The following is a 14,691-nucleotide window of genomic DNA, read 5'->3' as shown; positions in this document are numbered from 1 at the left end:
GGAGGGCGGGGCGGGCGGCGGCGGTGGCCGCCGGAGGTCTGGCCTGCGCGCAGTATATGACAGTACGTCAGCAGCGGGATGGCCGTAGCTGTGGCGGCGGCTGCAGACGCCCGAGCAGCCGCGGCCGCAGTGGAGGCTGAAGCCCGAGCGGCGTCGGCGGCGGCACCCCGGGGAGTTTAAGATGGCGGCGGGGGGGGCGGCGGCGGCGGCGGGCCTGCGGGAGGAGCAGCGTTACGGGCTGTCGTGCGGGCGGCTGGGACAGGACCACATCACCGTACTGCATGTGAAGCTCACCGAGACGGCGATCCGCGCGCTCGAGACCTACCAGAGTCACAAGGTGAGGCCGGGCGGCTGAGCCGGCCCTGGCTCGGACAGAGGGGAGAGGGCGTCCCCGGCCGCGCCGCCCCCTGTCCGACCCGGCGGCACCTGGCTCGGGGCCGGCGGAGCGGTGACTCGCCTCGGCTGCCGTCCGCGCGCGCCGCGGTGGGGCCGGGGAGGGCCGGGCGAGGGTGGCTGACGGCCGCCGCCGTCCGGGGCCGGCCGGGCGCCGGGGCGTGTGGCCGGGGGAGGCGAGCGAGCGGGCGGGCGGGCGGGCGGCCCCTGGCGGCGGGGCCGAGGCCGCCGCAGCCCCTGAGCCGCGGGGACTTTCCGACGGCGCCCGCGGGGCTTTTCTAGCCTTTTCGGTCCCGCTGAGGGAGAGAGGCAACCAGGGAAGAGACGAGTGAAATGGCTCCTCTGCCCCCACGACGTTTGGGGGTGGATGGGGGGAGGGCAGCGTCCAGATACCGAACGGAGAGGACCGGCTGGCACTAGCCTTCCGCTTTTGGTGGGGTGAGGGGGGGGAGTCCTAACCGTAGAGCCGCGGAGAGACCGGGATCCAGGCGCTCCGCGAGTGAAGGTGGGACACACACTTACCCGCAGGGACTTGGGGGCACACGGGCGGCCGCGTACGGGGCGTGGAGGGGTGGGTGGGGTGGGTGCCCATCGTGTACTCGCAGAGGCTGACACGGGCGCTCCGCGTCCGCGGGCGGAGGGGGGCACACCTTACACTTCGAGGGACTCGGGCACAGGGGCGCTTCGCGTTCCCAGAGAACCGGGGAGTCACACACACACACACACACACACAGCCAGCGCTCACCCGGGAGCAAGGACCTCGGTCCCCGAGAGAGAAGGATTCTCGGTGGCTCCTCATCCCCCAAAGACGCGTCGCTCGCTAATGGGGCGGACTCACTGACCTAGAGAGAGACCGGGATCGGGGTGCGGGGCTTGGGGAGGTGGTTACACTGCATTCTGGGCAGACTCGGGTGTCGCACCCCGCTCCGCCTTCCGGAGAGAGACCCGTGGACACAGACACACACACAACTCGAGCACAGCGAAGGCTCACAGACTCGGCGATTGGAGGACAAACCAAGGAACGCGTTTGCAGGTTTAAAAAAAAAAAAAGTGAGAGAGAGGGTGGAAGGCACTGCCAAGGGACGCAGCAAGCGGAGTGCCTGGGGACGCCGTTTATGGCCATGCAGTACCGTGTGTGGGTGAGGGAGGCAGAGTGGACGCATCGCGAAAAGGAAGGCATAGATCATCTGAGAGACCGGTTAACAGTCTCTCCGAGAAGAGAGACATCCGTGGAGGAGAGAAACCGCAGGGCATCCCGACGAAGAGCCGAGCCCATGCCGAGGAAACACGCACCGATTAACTGATCTCATAAAGCAGGCGCAGAGGCCGGGAGGACACCCCGACACACACAGTTGTTCAGATAAAAGTGGAGAAAGGAATTAACATCTGTTGAGCTCCCACTAGTGCCAGGCACTTTAAATGCTTCGAAGGAAGGCCCAGAGCCGTACGCAAAACGGCAGGAGAGGTGTGAACCTGGGCCAAGGGAGACTTAACCTTCAGAGGCGCCCCTATTCCTAAGGCTGCACGCAGGGGGAGGCACGCGGCTGTGCACAGCTTGAGAAGTGCCCGAACTCCCCTAACAGTGTACGTGTAAACAGCAGGAGAGACTCAGGGACATGCCCGCAGATGGCACTCAGATTGAGTGGGCGCATGAATGTACATTCCAGAGCATATGTGTTACCCACCAGAGACTACAGGTGAAAAACCCTCAGACCCGGGAGTGGAGGGAGGAGGGTGTGCACAAGGAGAAGCCTTGCACACACCTCTGAAATCTCAAGGGGGGGAAAGGTCTCAGGTATAACTGGGAAGTCAGTGTATACTCAGCAGTAGGAAGGCGAGGAAATAAAGAAAAACTGCTTGTGTCAGTAGCAACTCCCAGACAGGTGCAGCAGGGGAGAGAGCAGCGCCAGCGTGGAGTGCGAGGCCCTGAGTGCGGGAAGCCAGATAGTGCGGGAAGGCAGACAGTGGAGAGAAACTCAGCCCTGCAAGATGGAGAGATAAGTCTGTCTCTGTTCTAGGGGAGGGCGTGGAAGGAATGACAAGAGGGAAGAAGGTAGGTCAGGGTATGTAAAGAGGAAAAAACGCTCAGAAACCGGAGAGGAAGGAGTCAGCTGGAGGAGGCCAACCTGCAGTCAGAAACAGACCCGGGGAGCAGATAAGGACTGACACACAGGGGTGGGGAGAGGCATCTCTGGGGGCAGTGGTTCAGCCAGCCATCTTGGAGGACAACTGGCAAACTACAGCTGATTACAGCAAGACTGACAGCCACTGGGTCAGAGGGAAGAAGGGGTGGGTGAGGAGGCCACACGGGGAAGGAGTGCTCCCCGGGGAGGCTGAGGCCACAGGAGCCCCCAGTGCGCCCTGATCTGCATGGCTGCTGGCACTCAAGAAGAGAGTGCTATTTGTTTTCCTCCCCTGGTTTCTGCCTCCTACACCTTAGCGCTTGGTGCTTGGGATTAAAGTTTAGAATGCTTTGAGTCCGAAAGCCCCCACATTTATATGCCATTGTCTTAAGAAATAGCAGATCAAAAATTCTTCCAGCCCACTGCTTAGTTCTTGATTATTTATGTCCACTTTATAGGCAAAGGTACCAAAGTCGATGGCTTTCCTTACTCCTGACTACTTCTGTTGCCTATGAATATCATTACTGTCTGTTTCCATCTCTGTGTATGCAAATTAAGAGGTCTGGTCAGTCTGTACAGAGGCAGAGAAGGGAACCGGAGACTTCAAGCCCTTCTACCTTTCTGAGTGTAGTCCTTGGGTGCCTTTTCTTCTGGAAGGCTGGTAGTAAAAGTGGTAATATGCAGGGAGAGGAGGAAGAAATAAGCTGATCTGATGGTTACGGTTGGTCCCAGCCTCCTTTCCCCCAGGCCTCACTGTCACTCTGGCCACGGAAACACCTTGAGGGACTTGGAAAAGCAGGAATCGGGCTAAGACTGGGAACTTGTGACAGCTGAGAAATGGTGTGTTTAGCCAAGCCTCCCACAGGGCGCCTCCTCCGGACTCAGGCAGACCGGGCTCCCCCTTCACAGTCAAGTTGCCAGCAGTGGGCAGATGGCCCAGCTTTTATCCTCCAGGAGAATGATACATACTTGGTCTGTTACACTTTCCACCCTTATCAAAGTAGGGCTCCTTACTTTAAATTGTAGCTGCATTTGGAATTCTGTTCTCTCCTGGGGAGGAGGGGCAGGATAGCTTTAACCTCTCATGTGAAACTTTCCCTACCATTCCCGTACTTGATAGGAAGGTGCTTGATGCTTGACAAGTGGCCTCCCAAGTGTTGGCCTATGCAAGGTTATGACTGTTATTCCTCCTCTTGTGATGACTTTCTAAGACCCAGAAACTTCAAGAGGTTAATTTCCTAAATTAAGCATCAGAGTTATTTTTATCCAGATTATTTTGTCCATTGGATTTTCCTAAATTAACCTGCTTGACCTAAGACTTCAGGGAGGTACATTTAGGAATTTTAGGAAACTATGACTTAGGCTAAATACAGAAGTTCTCTAGATGTAATTGGGCAAGTATCCGAAATTATTAGAGTCCATGGAAACAGAATCTTTAATTGGAAACAATTCCTCACTGTTTCAAGACAAACAAACCTAATTGACCTTCATTACTCAAGTTTTCTATTTTTAGAGAAGAAATGAAAAATGCTATTTGGGAACCTTTTAAACAGAGATTAGGGTGGGGGATAGAGACATTGTGAGTTCAGGAATGGGAGTTATAGTTGGAGTAAATATCTCTTAATAGTTGTTTTTCACTCAGTTTGCATACAGAAACAGTTTCCAGTTGATTATATACAAAAAAGTATTAATTGGAAAGTTATTTTCATGGTTTGCAGAATGAACTCAGAATACTGATACAGATATTTAGTATATATTGCAAAGCTACTTCCCCCCCCATAGTTTATTTTGAATGAAGTTACAAGTTACTAAACAAAATCACATATTACAACTTTATAGGCATTCTAATTCATGTCTGAATTTATGGTCTATATAATCCCTATACATTTTAAATGATTTAATTTAAATCCCTGTACATTTTATATGTTACTATAATTACATATTTCTCCCAGATATATCTTAAAAGTGTTTTAAATCAAACCCTAAAATTCTAAAGCTTATTTTAGCCAATTCCTTCAGTAATGTGTAGGTGGCTTTATTTTGACATTTGAGTAAGTCATTTTGCAGTAACAAAAACCTTACCAAAATATTGTTTTCAGAATCTGCCATTGCTGAGCCTGTTGATTTTTTTTTTTTAATGTTTACTCAAAGTTTCAAAGGTGGTGGCTCAAATAATACTATCATGTTTGTCCAACTATTACGCAAAAGTCTTGCATAGATGCATCTCTAGGCAGGAGCCATTCATTATCTGTGCCTGAGCACGAGAAAGGAGATGTTTTAAGGGTTCTGTTAATGCATTCTCTTGTCAAATCCAGTTATTGGCTTTAAATAAATTCCTGCTTTGATGAGTGTCTTCTAGGAAAATGATAGCGTTTTGCAAATGTGTGCAAATACACTTAAATTTAATTTTGTATGAGAAATTCAGTCTCATTCAGTATTACCAGATTCTGTTATTTCTAGTCAAAGCATAAAGTCTTATTTAAACCTCTGAAGTTACTGTCCTTCATCATAGTTCCCTTTAATGTGTTCCATGATCTTATGAAATCACTCATCCCACAGGTCATGGGGTAGGAGATATCCTCTCCTGTCCTTTCTTTTTACCAAGTAAAGGTATTGGTGTTTGATCCATCGTGGTTTAAGGCACAAAAAAACACATGCCTTACTTTTTCCTGTCTCTTCCTTTTTTGTGCCCTCAAACAATTCTGAATGTGTACGTATGTGTTCAATAATCTGTTGTTAATAAATACAGAAGGACCTGTTCTTAAGGGTACCACTCAAGCATCCAGACCTGCCAGCACAGAGCTGCCACTGTGCTGACATGTTTACTAAGTGAAACAATGAGGTTTGCCTTAGCAGAGTCTTTCTGTTGCAGTTTTTTCATATAGCCAGTTTTAATTTAAATAGGTTAATCTTACTGACTTTAACTTAAATCCATCTTGAGGCTGAACTTGATCTGAAAAAGCTTTGTATCAAGTAAAGTCAAATCTGTGCCCCATTTTGCAATAAGTGAAACGTTTATTCAGATGATCAGGTGTTCAGTGCAAAAAAGTGTGCTCCTCCTAGTGAAAAGCAGTGGCCAAGATTGCCTGAAGGGATAGACAGGGAACCTTGGCACCAGAATTGAGAGGAGAAAGAAGGAACATATGTGAAGGATTGGAACATGTTCAAGAAGAGAATTTAAAAGGAAAGGGGTGTAAAATTCTTGGAATGATATACAGGAAAGCTCATCAAGGACAATCACCAGATCCAACCTTTCTATTTGCACTTGTGTTTTGGAAAAAAAAAAAAAAAAAACTATGGAAGCTGTGCTGGGTCATTTTTAACAATTTGCAGTGACTACAGAGAGGATCAGGAGCCTAGCATCAGAGTCCAGCCCAAGTATTTGCCAGTTTGGGTCAAATGTATTTGGAGTATTGAAGAAGATGTCCCTAAAATGTGATGAAATGTGCATTTCTTTATGTAAGATGAGTAGAGGTTTAGAATAGAGAAGACAGCATGTGTATGCTCGCAGCACATTTGACTTGCCTGCATATCTCAGCTCCATAGGATGTTTCCCATGACTTAATGCAGAAATCTAGAAAAGCAGGTCTGGAGTAGGATACAGTAAATTAATGACTGTCTTTACAGCCAAATTTAAGCTGGAAAAACATGGCATAAATCAGGTCAGATTTACCATGAAAATTGCTGTCTTTCCCTCTCTCCCTTCCCCTCCTTTCAGTTTATCTGCCTATCTACAATTTTGGTTGTGGCCTTATGGCTCTTGATAGCCATGTTAAATCTTTAGGAAGAACTGGTTTAAGGGCCTCCACTAACACTTTGCCTGCAAAAGCCAAACCTGGAATTTCACAGCTAGCAGTTGAATCTCATCAATTAGACTGTATCCCCCTTAAGGTTTTCCCAGGTGGTGCTAGTGGTAAGGAGCCCACCTGCCAATGCAGGAGGCATAATAGATTCGCACTCGATCCCTGGGTCAGGAAGGTCCCCTGGAGGAGGGCATGGCAGTCCACTCCAGGATTGTTGCCTGGAGAATCCCATGGACAGAGGAGCCTGGTGGGCTACAGTCCAGAGGGTTGCACAGAGTTGGACACGACTGAAGCAACTTAGCACACACGTATGTGCTCCTTAAAGATTCATGAATCAAATTAGCACCTTGAATGGAACTCAGTGTTCAGAGCATTTGGCTACTAGTTTAATAACTAGGTTGTTAGACAGATAACATAAGTTTCTCTCTTGTTGGGGTTCCTATATGTTATTGGTCTAAACAGCAGCTTTGGATCTTAAAGGGCTTTAACAGGCAGAGACTAGATGAGGGAATCACATCTTCAGAAGGACAGGCAAGGAAGGGGCAGAAGTGGAAAAGCTAAATCAGGCTTTGAGAATTGCAAGGAAGACCCTGGTCCTCTTACCCTCGTGTTCGGCAGAAAATATAACTGGATTTAAGAGAGGAAAGGGAGACTGGAGCAGATTGGAGTTTACTCTGTCAAAACTGGGGAGACACTGATTAGAAAGTTGAGGTGATTGAGCTAATGCTTTAGGATTATTCTGGACTCTGTGCATGATTAATGTAAGATGCATCTGGAAGGAAGCAAACAAGTTAGGAAGAAGTACATGGTCAGGATCAGAGGAGTGGAATGTAAACTAGGAATACAGTGGGAGACAAGATACTATAGAAGAATAGAATCTATGGAATGTAACACCAGGTTTTATAAGAACAGGGTTGAATTGAAATTTCTAGCCATCAGCACTAGGAGGGTACCCTTAGTAGAGAAATTGGAAGCAGTGGGAGGGTAGGATAGGGTGGGGGAGAGAAAGTACCATATTCTTCACTCAGTCCTTTGTTTGGTGATGAGGAGACATAGGTTTGATTAGCTGGTCTATATCTGAGAAGTATATTTGAGTCTTAAGTCTAGACTAGAACAATGCCATACTATTTACGTGTTTCAAACTTTTCCATTTGGGTGGAAATTTGGGGGATTGGTGATGTTTTGGGAGAAGTTGAAATTACTAGGTAGAAGAAATTTTGGTTCTGAACAGGTATTTTAAAATTTTGTTTGTATTTTTGTAGGCTCCCTTTATTCAATAACCTTCTCTATAAATTTCACTTAAGACTGTCATAGAGTACAGATAATATGAAAATTGAATTTGATTTTTACATGAAGATCAGACCTTCCGTGGTTTCTGTCCCAAGTAATTATTGAAACATTAAGTAACTCTATAATGTTCCTGGATTTACATTTCAAACATCATTTTAAAATGATTCCTAAAGGCCTTGAAAGGGTCAGTGTTTTCACTTCCAGATTACTTTCATTTCTGTTTCAATGTTTTTGATTCTTTTTGTTTGACAGTCTGTGAAAAACAAACTAAAAAATAATCATGAGTACATGAAGCTTTTGTTATACATATACATTGTCATAGACTAGTTATGATCATTTGGTTCATGGTCCATAGAGATAACATTGGCTAGAAGACTTTTCTCATGAACAGTGAGCTGGTACAAGGAAGGAACTAGGCTTGAACTTTCTAATAAGATTCTCTGAGATACTTTAGGATCTAAATATGCTTACCTGTAAACTTAAGTGTTAGCATATTTTTTAAAAAGACATTTACTTAGTATCATGGCATTCGGTTTTCATTGCTGAAACTATGATGCCTCAGATAACCAGAAAACACATCCATGTGGTTAAAACTCAGTTGAAAAATGTTTTTCTTGAATAAAAGACTAAGAGGTAGGAGTAGGAATTATCTCTAGAACTATCAAATATTCATTTAGCCAATGTTTATCTTCTGACACGTGCAGGCATAGAACTAGGCACTAGATAAAGTCAGTGATGGTCCCTGCCTTAAGAAAGTAGTAGTCACAAGCAGACATTAAAATTAAATTAAAAAGTGCAGTAAAGTCTGTGTGCAAGGGGACACCTAAAGAGAGAAAGATTAGTTGTGAATGGATGAGAAGTAGTGTTGGCGTTTTCACCTCCTATCCCCTGCCCAGCCCGCTCCACTTGGGTTGTGTCCGCCACATCCCTGAGATCGCACCTGACTCGGTCCTTTGTTGTCAGATCTCTGCGTTCCTGTCTTACCTGGGCACCACGCCCTCCAGCTGACTGCTCTGTCCTGTTAGAAACACTTTCCTGGTTTTCCTCCCACTGCCCTGCCCACTCTCAGTCTCCTTTGCTGACGATCCTCTGCTGGACTGGCCTGTGGAAGTTGGAGGTCCTAGTTCCTTCCTCTCTTGTCACTTCCCTAGGGGAGCTTGTCTAGTCCTGGGGATTTAAATGTCATCTGTACGTTAATGACCTCCAAATGTTTATCTCCAGCTCCAACCTTCCTCTGTTTCCAGGCACCAATTTTCAACATCTCATCTCTTTATCAAAGTGTAAGAGGTTATCTCAAACGGAACAGTCCCAGACACAGTTCTTGATTTCATTCCTCAGACCTACATCTTTGTGACTGTTCCCCATTTCAGTACATGGCAGCACTTGTTCCCAGTTGCCTAGTAATTGACTGGTTTACCTTGATTTATCTCCTCTTTTCTTGACTTAATTGATCCTTACAGTAAGTTCTGTCATTCTTCAAATGTCTGAAATCTAACCTCATCCATCACCACCACTCCACACCCAGCCAACCTCATCTCTCTTGAGGACCAGTGCCATGGACTTCCAGCTAGCCTCCAAGCTTCCACTCTTCCTCCAGGAGTCCATTCACTGTGCAGCAGCCAGACTGACCTTTTTAAGACACTGAAGTGTGATCATGTCGTCTCCAAGTTTCAAGGTTTCTAATAGCTCCCTTTGTTGTAGATGCTTCATTTTATAAATTTCTAGTATTTTAAAAATAATACCCATCTTCTAATACAAGTTTATTTTACTACTTCTTATACCTTACTAGAGATCAGGATCACAAGGAACAAATCTTTATTTGTATTTATAGTCAGATTTGATGTGTACATTTATTTACATAGTTATAAAGTCTACATTAAGTTCTCTCTTTGAAAAAAGATGGAATATTATGCTTCAAATATTGTTATAAGGTCTGGTTCACAGTGACTAACTTTTCAGGCAGTTGTTCAGTTTGGATTTTTGCTTTCCATGTTCCTTTAAATAGTTGTATGAAATAGTAACATTTTAGAGAATTTTTTTTTTTCACTTTGGCCTACATCAGAGAGCTACAGTTTTCCAGAAACTCTTTAAAAACAAGGATTGTGTTAAACAGATCAGGTTTTTTTACTTCTCATTGCCCTTTTGATACTCTCCTTTATGTTTCATTCTTTTCCATGCTGTAATGGCTAGAAAAAAATTATTCTTTATTCCATATGCACTTTAATATGGTTCTTCTAAAACTGCAGAGAATGAGTTTCTCCTATGTGTAAAGTTGGGTTGACTGGGAAAGCAAAATATCAGCTTTTGTGAAACTTTATGATTCTCTCTTTCTCTTTGGGTCCAGGGTGGTGGTGGGGGCATTTAGTAAAAGATAGCTTTGGATTACCCTGAAATTTCACATTCATACTGTCATTCTAATAGACGTATTACCACCTTTGACAAGAGCTGAATATATTTTATTTCAGGATTAACTGTCTGATTTCCTGTGCCATATTCTGCTTTTGTTAGCCACAAAGTCATGTCCGACTCTTTGCAACCCCATGTACTGCAGCCTACCAGCCTCCTCTGTCCATGGAACTTTTCCAGGCAAGAATACTGGAGTGGGTTGCCATTTTCCTCTCCAGGGATTTTCTGCTTTAGCTCCATCTTTTTTTTTTTTTCCCTTCCTCTTCTTTCCCTACCTAGATTTTTTCTTTTTTATTACCACGGTTAAAAATATAATTATTGAATAGTCTTTGGTTATTCTATCAGGTGACAATTTGACGAGCAGAATTAAATGACTTCTTAAATTAAAGGATTATAACTGCAAGTTCTTGAAATAGTATAGTACTTCTTTAGGAAAGAAAGAAAGATGTATCTTAAATCATATCCCAGGATAAGTCATAAATACTTTTTACTATTTACTTGCGTAAGTGAAAACAAATTCAGGTGCCACCAGATTTTTCCTTAAGCTGTAGTGCAAAACCAAAACAGTGCTTCCCCCCAAAAGCTATTTATTCCTATCAGTTCTTAATTCTCTAGCTTTCAGATATTTCACATTTTATGTAAGTGTTGTTAAGGAGGAGTTGGAGAACCTAACTTGTCTAGAGCAGTGGGCAAGAGCACAGTTCTTAAAGTGACACAGGCCAGAGCTGGAGCCCCAAATTACTTTTTAAAGCTGTGCAACCTTATGCGATTTCACAGGATTTTCTTGAGAAGTGCAGAGAATAGTATCTACCCAACAAGGGTATTCTGAAAACTCCCAGAGGTGATAGTAAAAATGATTACACTGGCCTGACACATTTTAAGCACTCAATAAATAGTAACTAGGTAGCTATAATCATTTCCTAAAACAATCTCACTTAAAGCAGTACCTGGTGCATGACCGTTTATAGAAAGTTTTCTGGTTTTGACAAAGTTCCAAAGTTATATTTGACTTTGGAGTTTTTTCTTTTGCACTGTCTCTATCATGACTTACAATATGGCTTAGGTACTCAGATAAAAAACAAAGTATTTAATAAATACCTATTGGTTAATTTTAAATAATTCAAGAAGTAACTTGAATCAAAGCTCCATGATGGATGCAGAAGGGAAACTGAAGGTATTTCAAGTATATCTCTAACCTTAGAGAATAAAGTTAGACCTCTGTAATGTGTTTCTTAGAGAAATCACTCTTTTCTAGGCCAGAAGTCTATTTCTTATGGTTGTATGTTGATAAAACCAAAAGTGGTTGATAAAGTAACCATAGATTTAATTTGTCCTGAGGGATGAGCAATATGTAAATAATCAAGAGATGTCTGTAACAACTTTTATAGAATAACTCTCTTCTTGTGGTGGTGGTTTAATCACCAAGTTGGTCTGACTCTTGTGACTCCATGGACTGTAAACCACCAGGCTCCTCTGTCCCTGGGATTTCCCAGGCAAAAGTACTGGGATAGGTTGCCATTTTCTTCTCCAGGGGATCTTCCAGACCCAGGGATGGAACCCATGTCTCCTGCATCTCAGGTGGATTCTTTACCACTAAGCCACCAGGGATTCCCTACTCTCTTTTTATTTAATCCCCAAAGAAACCAGAGCCTTGCCCCTTCTCTTCTCCTCTGAAAGAATCCTATCAGGAATTTAAATTACTGGGACTGCCCTAGTGGTCCACTGATTAAGATCCACCTGGCAATACAGGGGACATGGGTTCAATCCCTGGTCTGGGAAGATCCTACAGGCCCAGAGGAACTAGGGCCTTGCACTGCAACTAGAGAAGAGCCCCTACTCACCACAACCTGCATGTGACAACAAAGACCCAGCACAGCCAAAAATAAATTAAAATTTTAAAGAAGAAATTAAAATTACTCAGTACAATTAAGATTGCATAGTAAAATTACTTAGTAAATTACGTATTACTTTTACAGTCCTGATATATTGCGAGGAATAGTCCCTGGGAATAAGTGGACATAGATTTCTTTAGTCATAGAGCAGTTTTTGTTGCAGTAGTTGGCTTATTATAATGGCAGTTTTCAAGAACATAACTAAACTTTTGAGCATTTTAGTATTGCCTACACTTTTATTCTAAGCTTAAGAATGCCCTACATTCCCTGAGAAGTAAATAAGAGGGTTAATTCAAGGAACTCTAAAAGCAGTGAACCAAATAAGAATTGAACAGAACCTTTTGACTACAAAGCATCACCTTTATCAGGTTGTTGAAGCATTTATTTATCAAAAGGGGTTACCCTAGTCAGTACCAGTCTGCATTGTGTTTCTTGGCTGGACGAAGAGACCAGATCACTCTTATTTATAACTCAACTACTATTCAGTTAAACCCTATAGTTACTTGATTTTCAAAAGAGCTACTTGCTGCAAATATTTAATTAAAGCTAAAAATCAAAAGTTGAAGTCCTGCTGAAATTCCATTTGTAATGGAAATGTACTTAGTAAGTTAAACATTACTGTAAAACACGCCATATCATATTTGGCCACCTGTAATTTATCTTTTAAAACTGGATTGCATTTTAAAATATACAGTGAGTTGAGGTTATGTTTGTGCAGTTAAAATTAGGCTAAAAAGATTTAGATGAAAAAGTAATGTGCTTGAGATATATAATGGTATTGACTTTCAGAACTTATTCCTGGTCCCTTTCCTATTAACACGGTAGATGCATAAAAAGTGGTATAGCATTCTAGCTGTCTCTCTTGTTGCTTTAAAAAAAAAAGAAAAAATTCAAGAACTATAGTACCTAACATCTTCTTGTCTAAAATTGGGATTAAAATTAATAATGGGTTTAAGGCTCTCATATATTTTTCTCTTTAGCTTGTTAGATATCTTAAAAGAGTTTATCAGTAACAGTAATCCCAGTTTATTGTGTTTAGATAAACACCCACAACTACTCCATGGATGAGGGTTTTATTTTTTCAATAAAAAATGTTAACACAATATTTATATATGTTCCTTTACTATGCATGGTCCTTACAGGGGAAAAAAAAGAAAAAACTAAATTTTTTTAAGTTTTTATTTAGTTAGAAATGGAACCTTGAAAATTGCAGCGATTTTATGAAATTCATTTTCCTTGGAAACAAAGCGGCAGAAGAGCTGAATGAGCATGTAAGTGCCTTTCCATGTTCAGGGCAGGGAGAGAACTATTACAGAGGCAAGAGAAGGAAAGGGTCTGCATTTGAGATTCAGAAAGCAGGCTTTGAGGTTCAGCTCTGCTAACCAGGAGCTGGGTGATCTCAAGCAGTGAACTCTGCCTTATCTCCCTCTGAAAGAGGAGGTGATGATGCCTTCCTCCCACCCACAGCTGGTTTTAGAAGGCCTCAGTTGAGGCTATGGATATAAAAATGCTCTGTACATTACAAAAGTATGTAAACAAGAACAAGTTAATCATTTTGTTGAGGCATCAAGTAATACAGCTAGAACTCTAAGCATATCAGGAGGTAAGGTTCTAAATGTAAGTCATCAGGCAAAAGGTTGGATAATGTCAAAATTACTCTTGAAAGTTCAAAGTTGATGTACAGCATAGTGGTGGTGTTTGTGCTATACAACCCCAAGTAGTAAAGTAAATGATGTGTATGGTTGGATACTGCATATATAAAGAGACCATAGCCAACATGATGTTATAATACATTTTTTAGCATAATGCATATAAGTACTTGTAAGTTAAATATGTGTTAGACTCTTCTGTAACATAACAACCAGGAGTAAGACAACTTATGCAAAAATACACCCCAATGTAGTGGTACCACAGACACAAGCATCTGGAGAAACAATAGCTAATGGTAGTTAAAGTGGGCATAGTTCAGCGTGAGTAAAATGGTGGCAGTAGTATTTTGTTTGGTGAGGAAATGTTTAACATTTTAAAATGTGAGTCCTTTCTCAGTTGGGCCTGTGGTGAATACCACTCCTTGTTGCTTTACATCCTGTCTCTTTCACACTTACCTGAGTCTTTGATTCCTGATTCAGGCAAAGGAAGGCCTAGCTGAGGAAATTAATCTTAAACTTGAATGTTAAGTGATTAGTGTGGATTGGCAAAGTAGTGTTAGGGAAGTTATGCCAGGTTGAAGGAACAGTTAGGAAGTAGAAATAGAGAGGAAATTGTTTACAAAACAAAGAGACTGAAAAATGTTAACAGTGCTGAGCCACATTTGGGAAATGAAAGATGAGACTGGTTTGTCCTGTAGTTGGAGCATCTGCTTTCTGTGTGAGGAGTTTGTTTTGCTTTGATAGAACCCACTGCAAAGTGGTATCTGAGAAAGCTTCTGCTAGCTATTTGAATGAAGAGCATTTGGAAGGAATTGAAGGAAGGGAAGAATTGATGCTTTTGAACTGTGGTGTTGGAGAAGACTCTTGAGAGTCCCTTGGACTGCAAGGACATCCAAACAGTCCATCCTAAAGGAAATCAGTCCTGAATGTTGATTGGAAGGACTGATGCTGAAGCTGAAACTCCAACACTTCGGCCACCTGATGGGAAGAACTGACTCATTGGAAAAGACCCTGATGCTGGAAAAGATTGAAGACGGGAGGAGAAGGGGACGACAGAGGATGAGATGGTTGGATGGCATCACTAACTTGTACATGGATTTGAGTAAACTCTGGGAGTTGGTGATGGACAGGGAGG

The 14,691-nt window shown here is 43.2% G+C and overlaps 1 protein-coding gene across 2 annotated transcripts in view; it reads left to right on the top strand.

Annotated features, from left to right (window-relative positions):
• The first annotated feature begins 47 nt into the window (after positions 1-47).
• Positions 48-14,691, top strand: part of ELL2 (elongation factor for RNA polymerase II 2) — a 71,173-nt gene continuing 56,529 nt past the window's right edge. The window contains exon 1 of one of the 2 annotated variants that reach the window (XM_070465847.1): positions 48-337. In XM_070465847.1, coding sequence (XP_070321948.1) covers positions 182-337 — 156 coding nt within the window. In that variant the 5' untranslated portion in view covers positions 48-181. The remainder of the gene's footprint in view (positions 338-14,691) is intronic. The other variant, XM_020889537.2, reaches the window with a different exon arrangement.

This window comes from Odocoileus virginianus, chromosome 3, assembly GCF_023699985.2.
Source record: "Odocoileus virginianus isolate 20LAN1187 ecotype Illinois chromosome 3, Ovbor_1.2, whole genome shotgun sequence".
NCBI lineage: Eukaryota > Metazoa > Chordata > Mammalia > Artiodactyla > Cervidae > Odocoileus > Odocoileus virginianus.
This window is presented reverse-complemented; position numbering and strand designations above follow the sequence as displayed.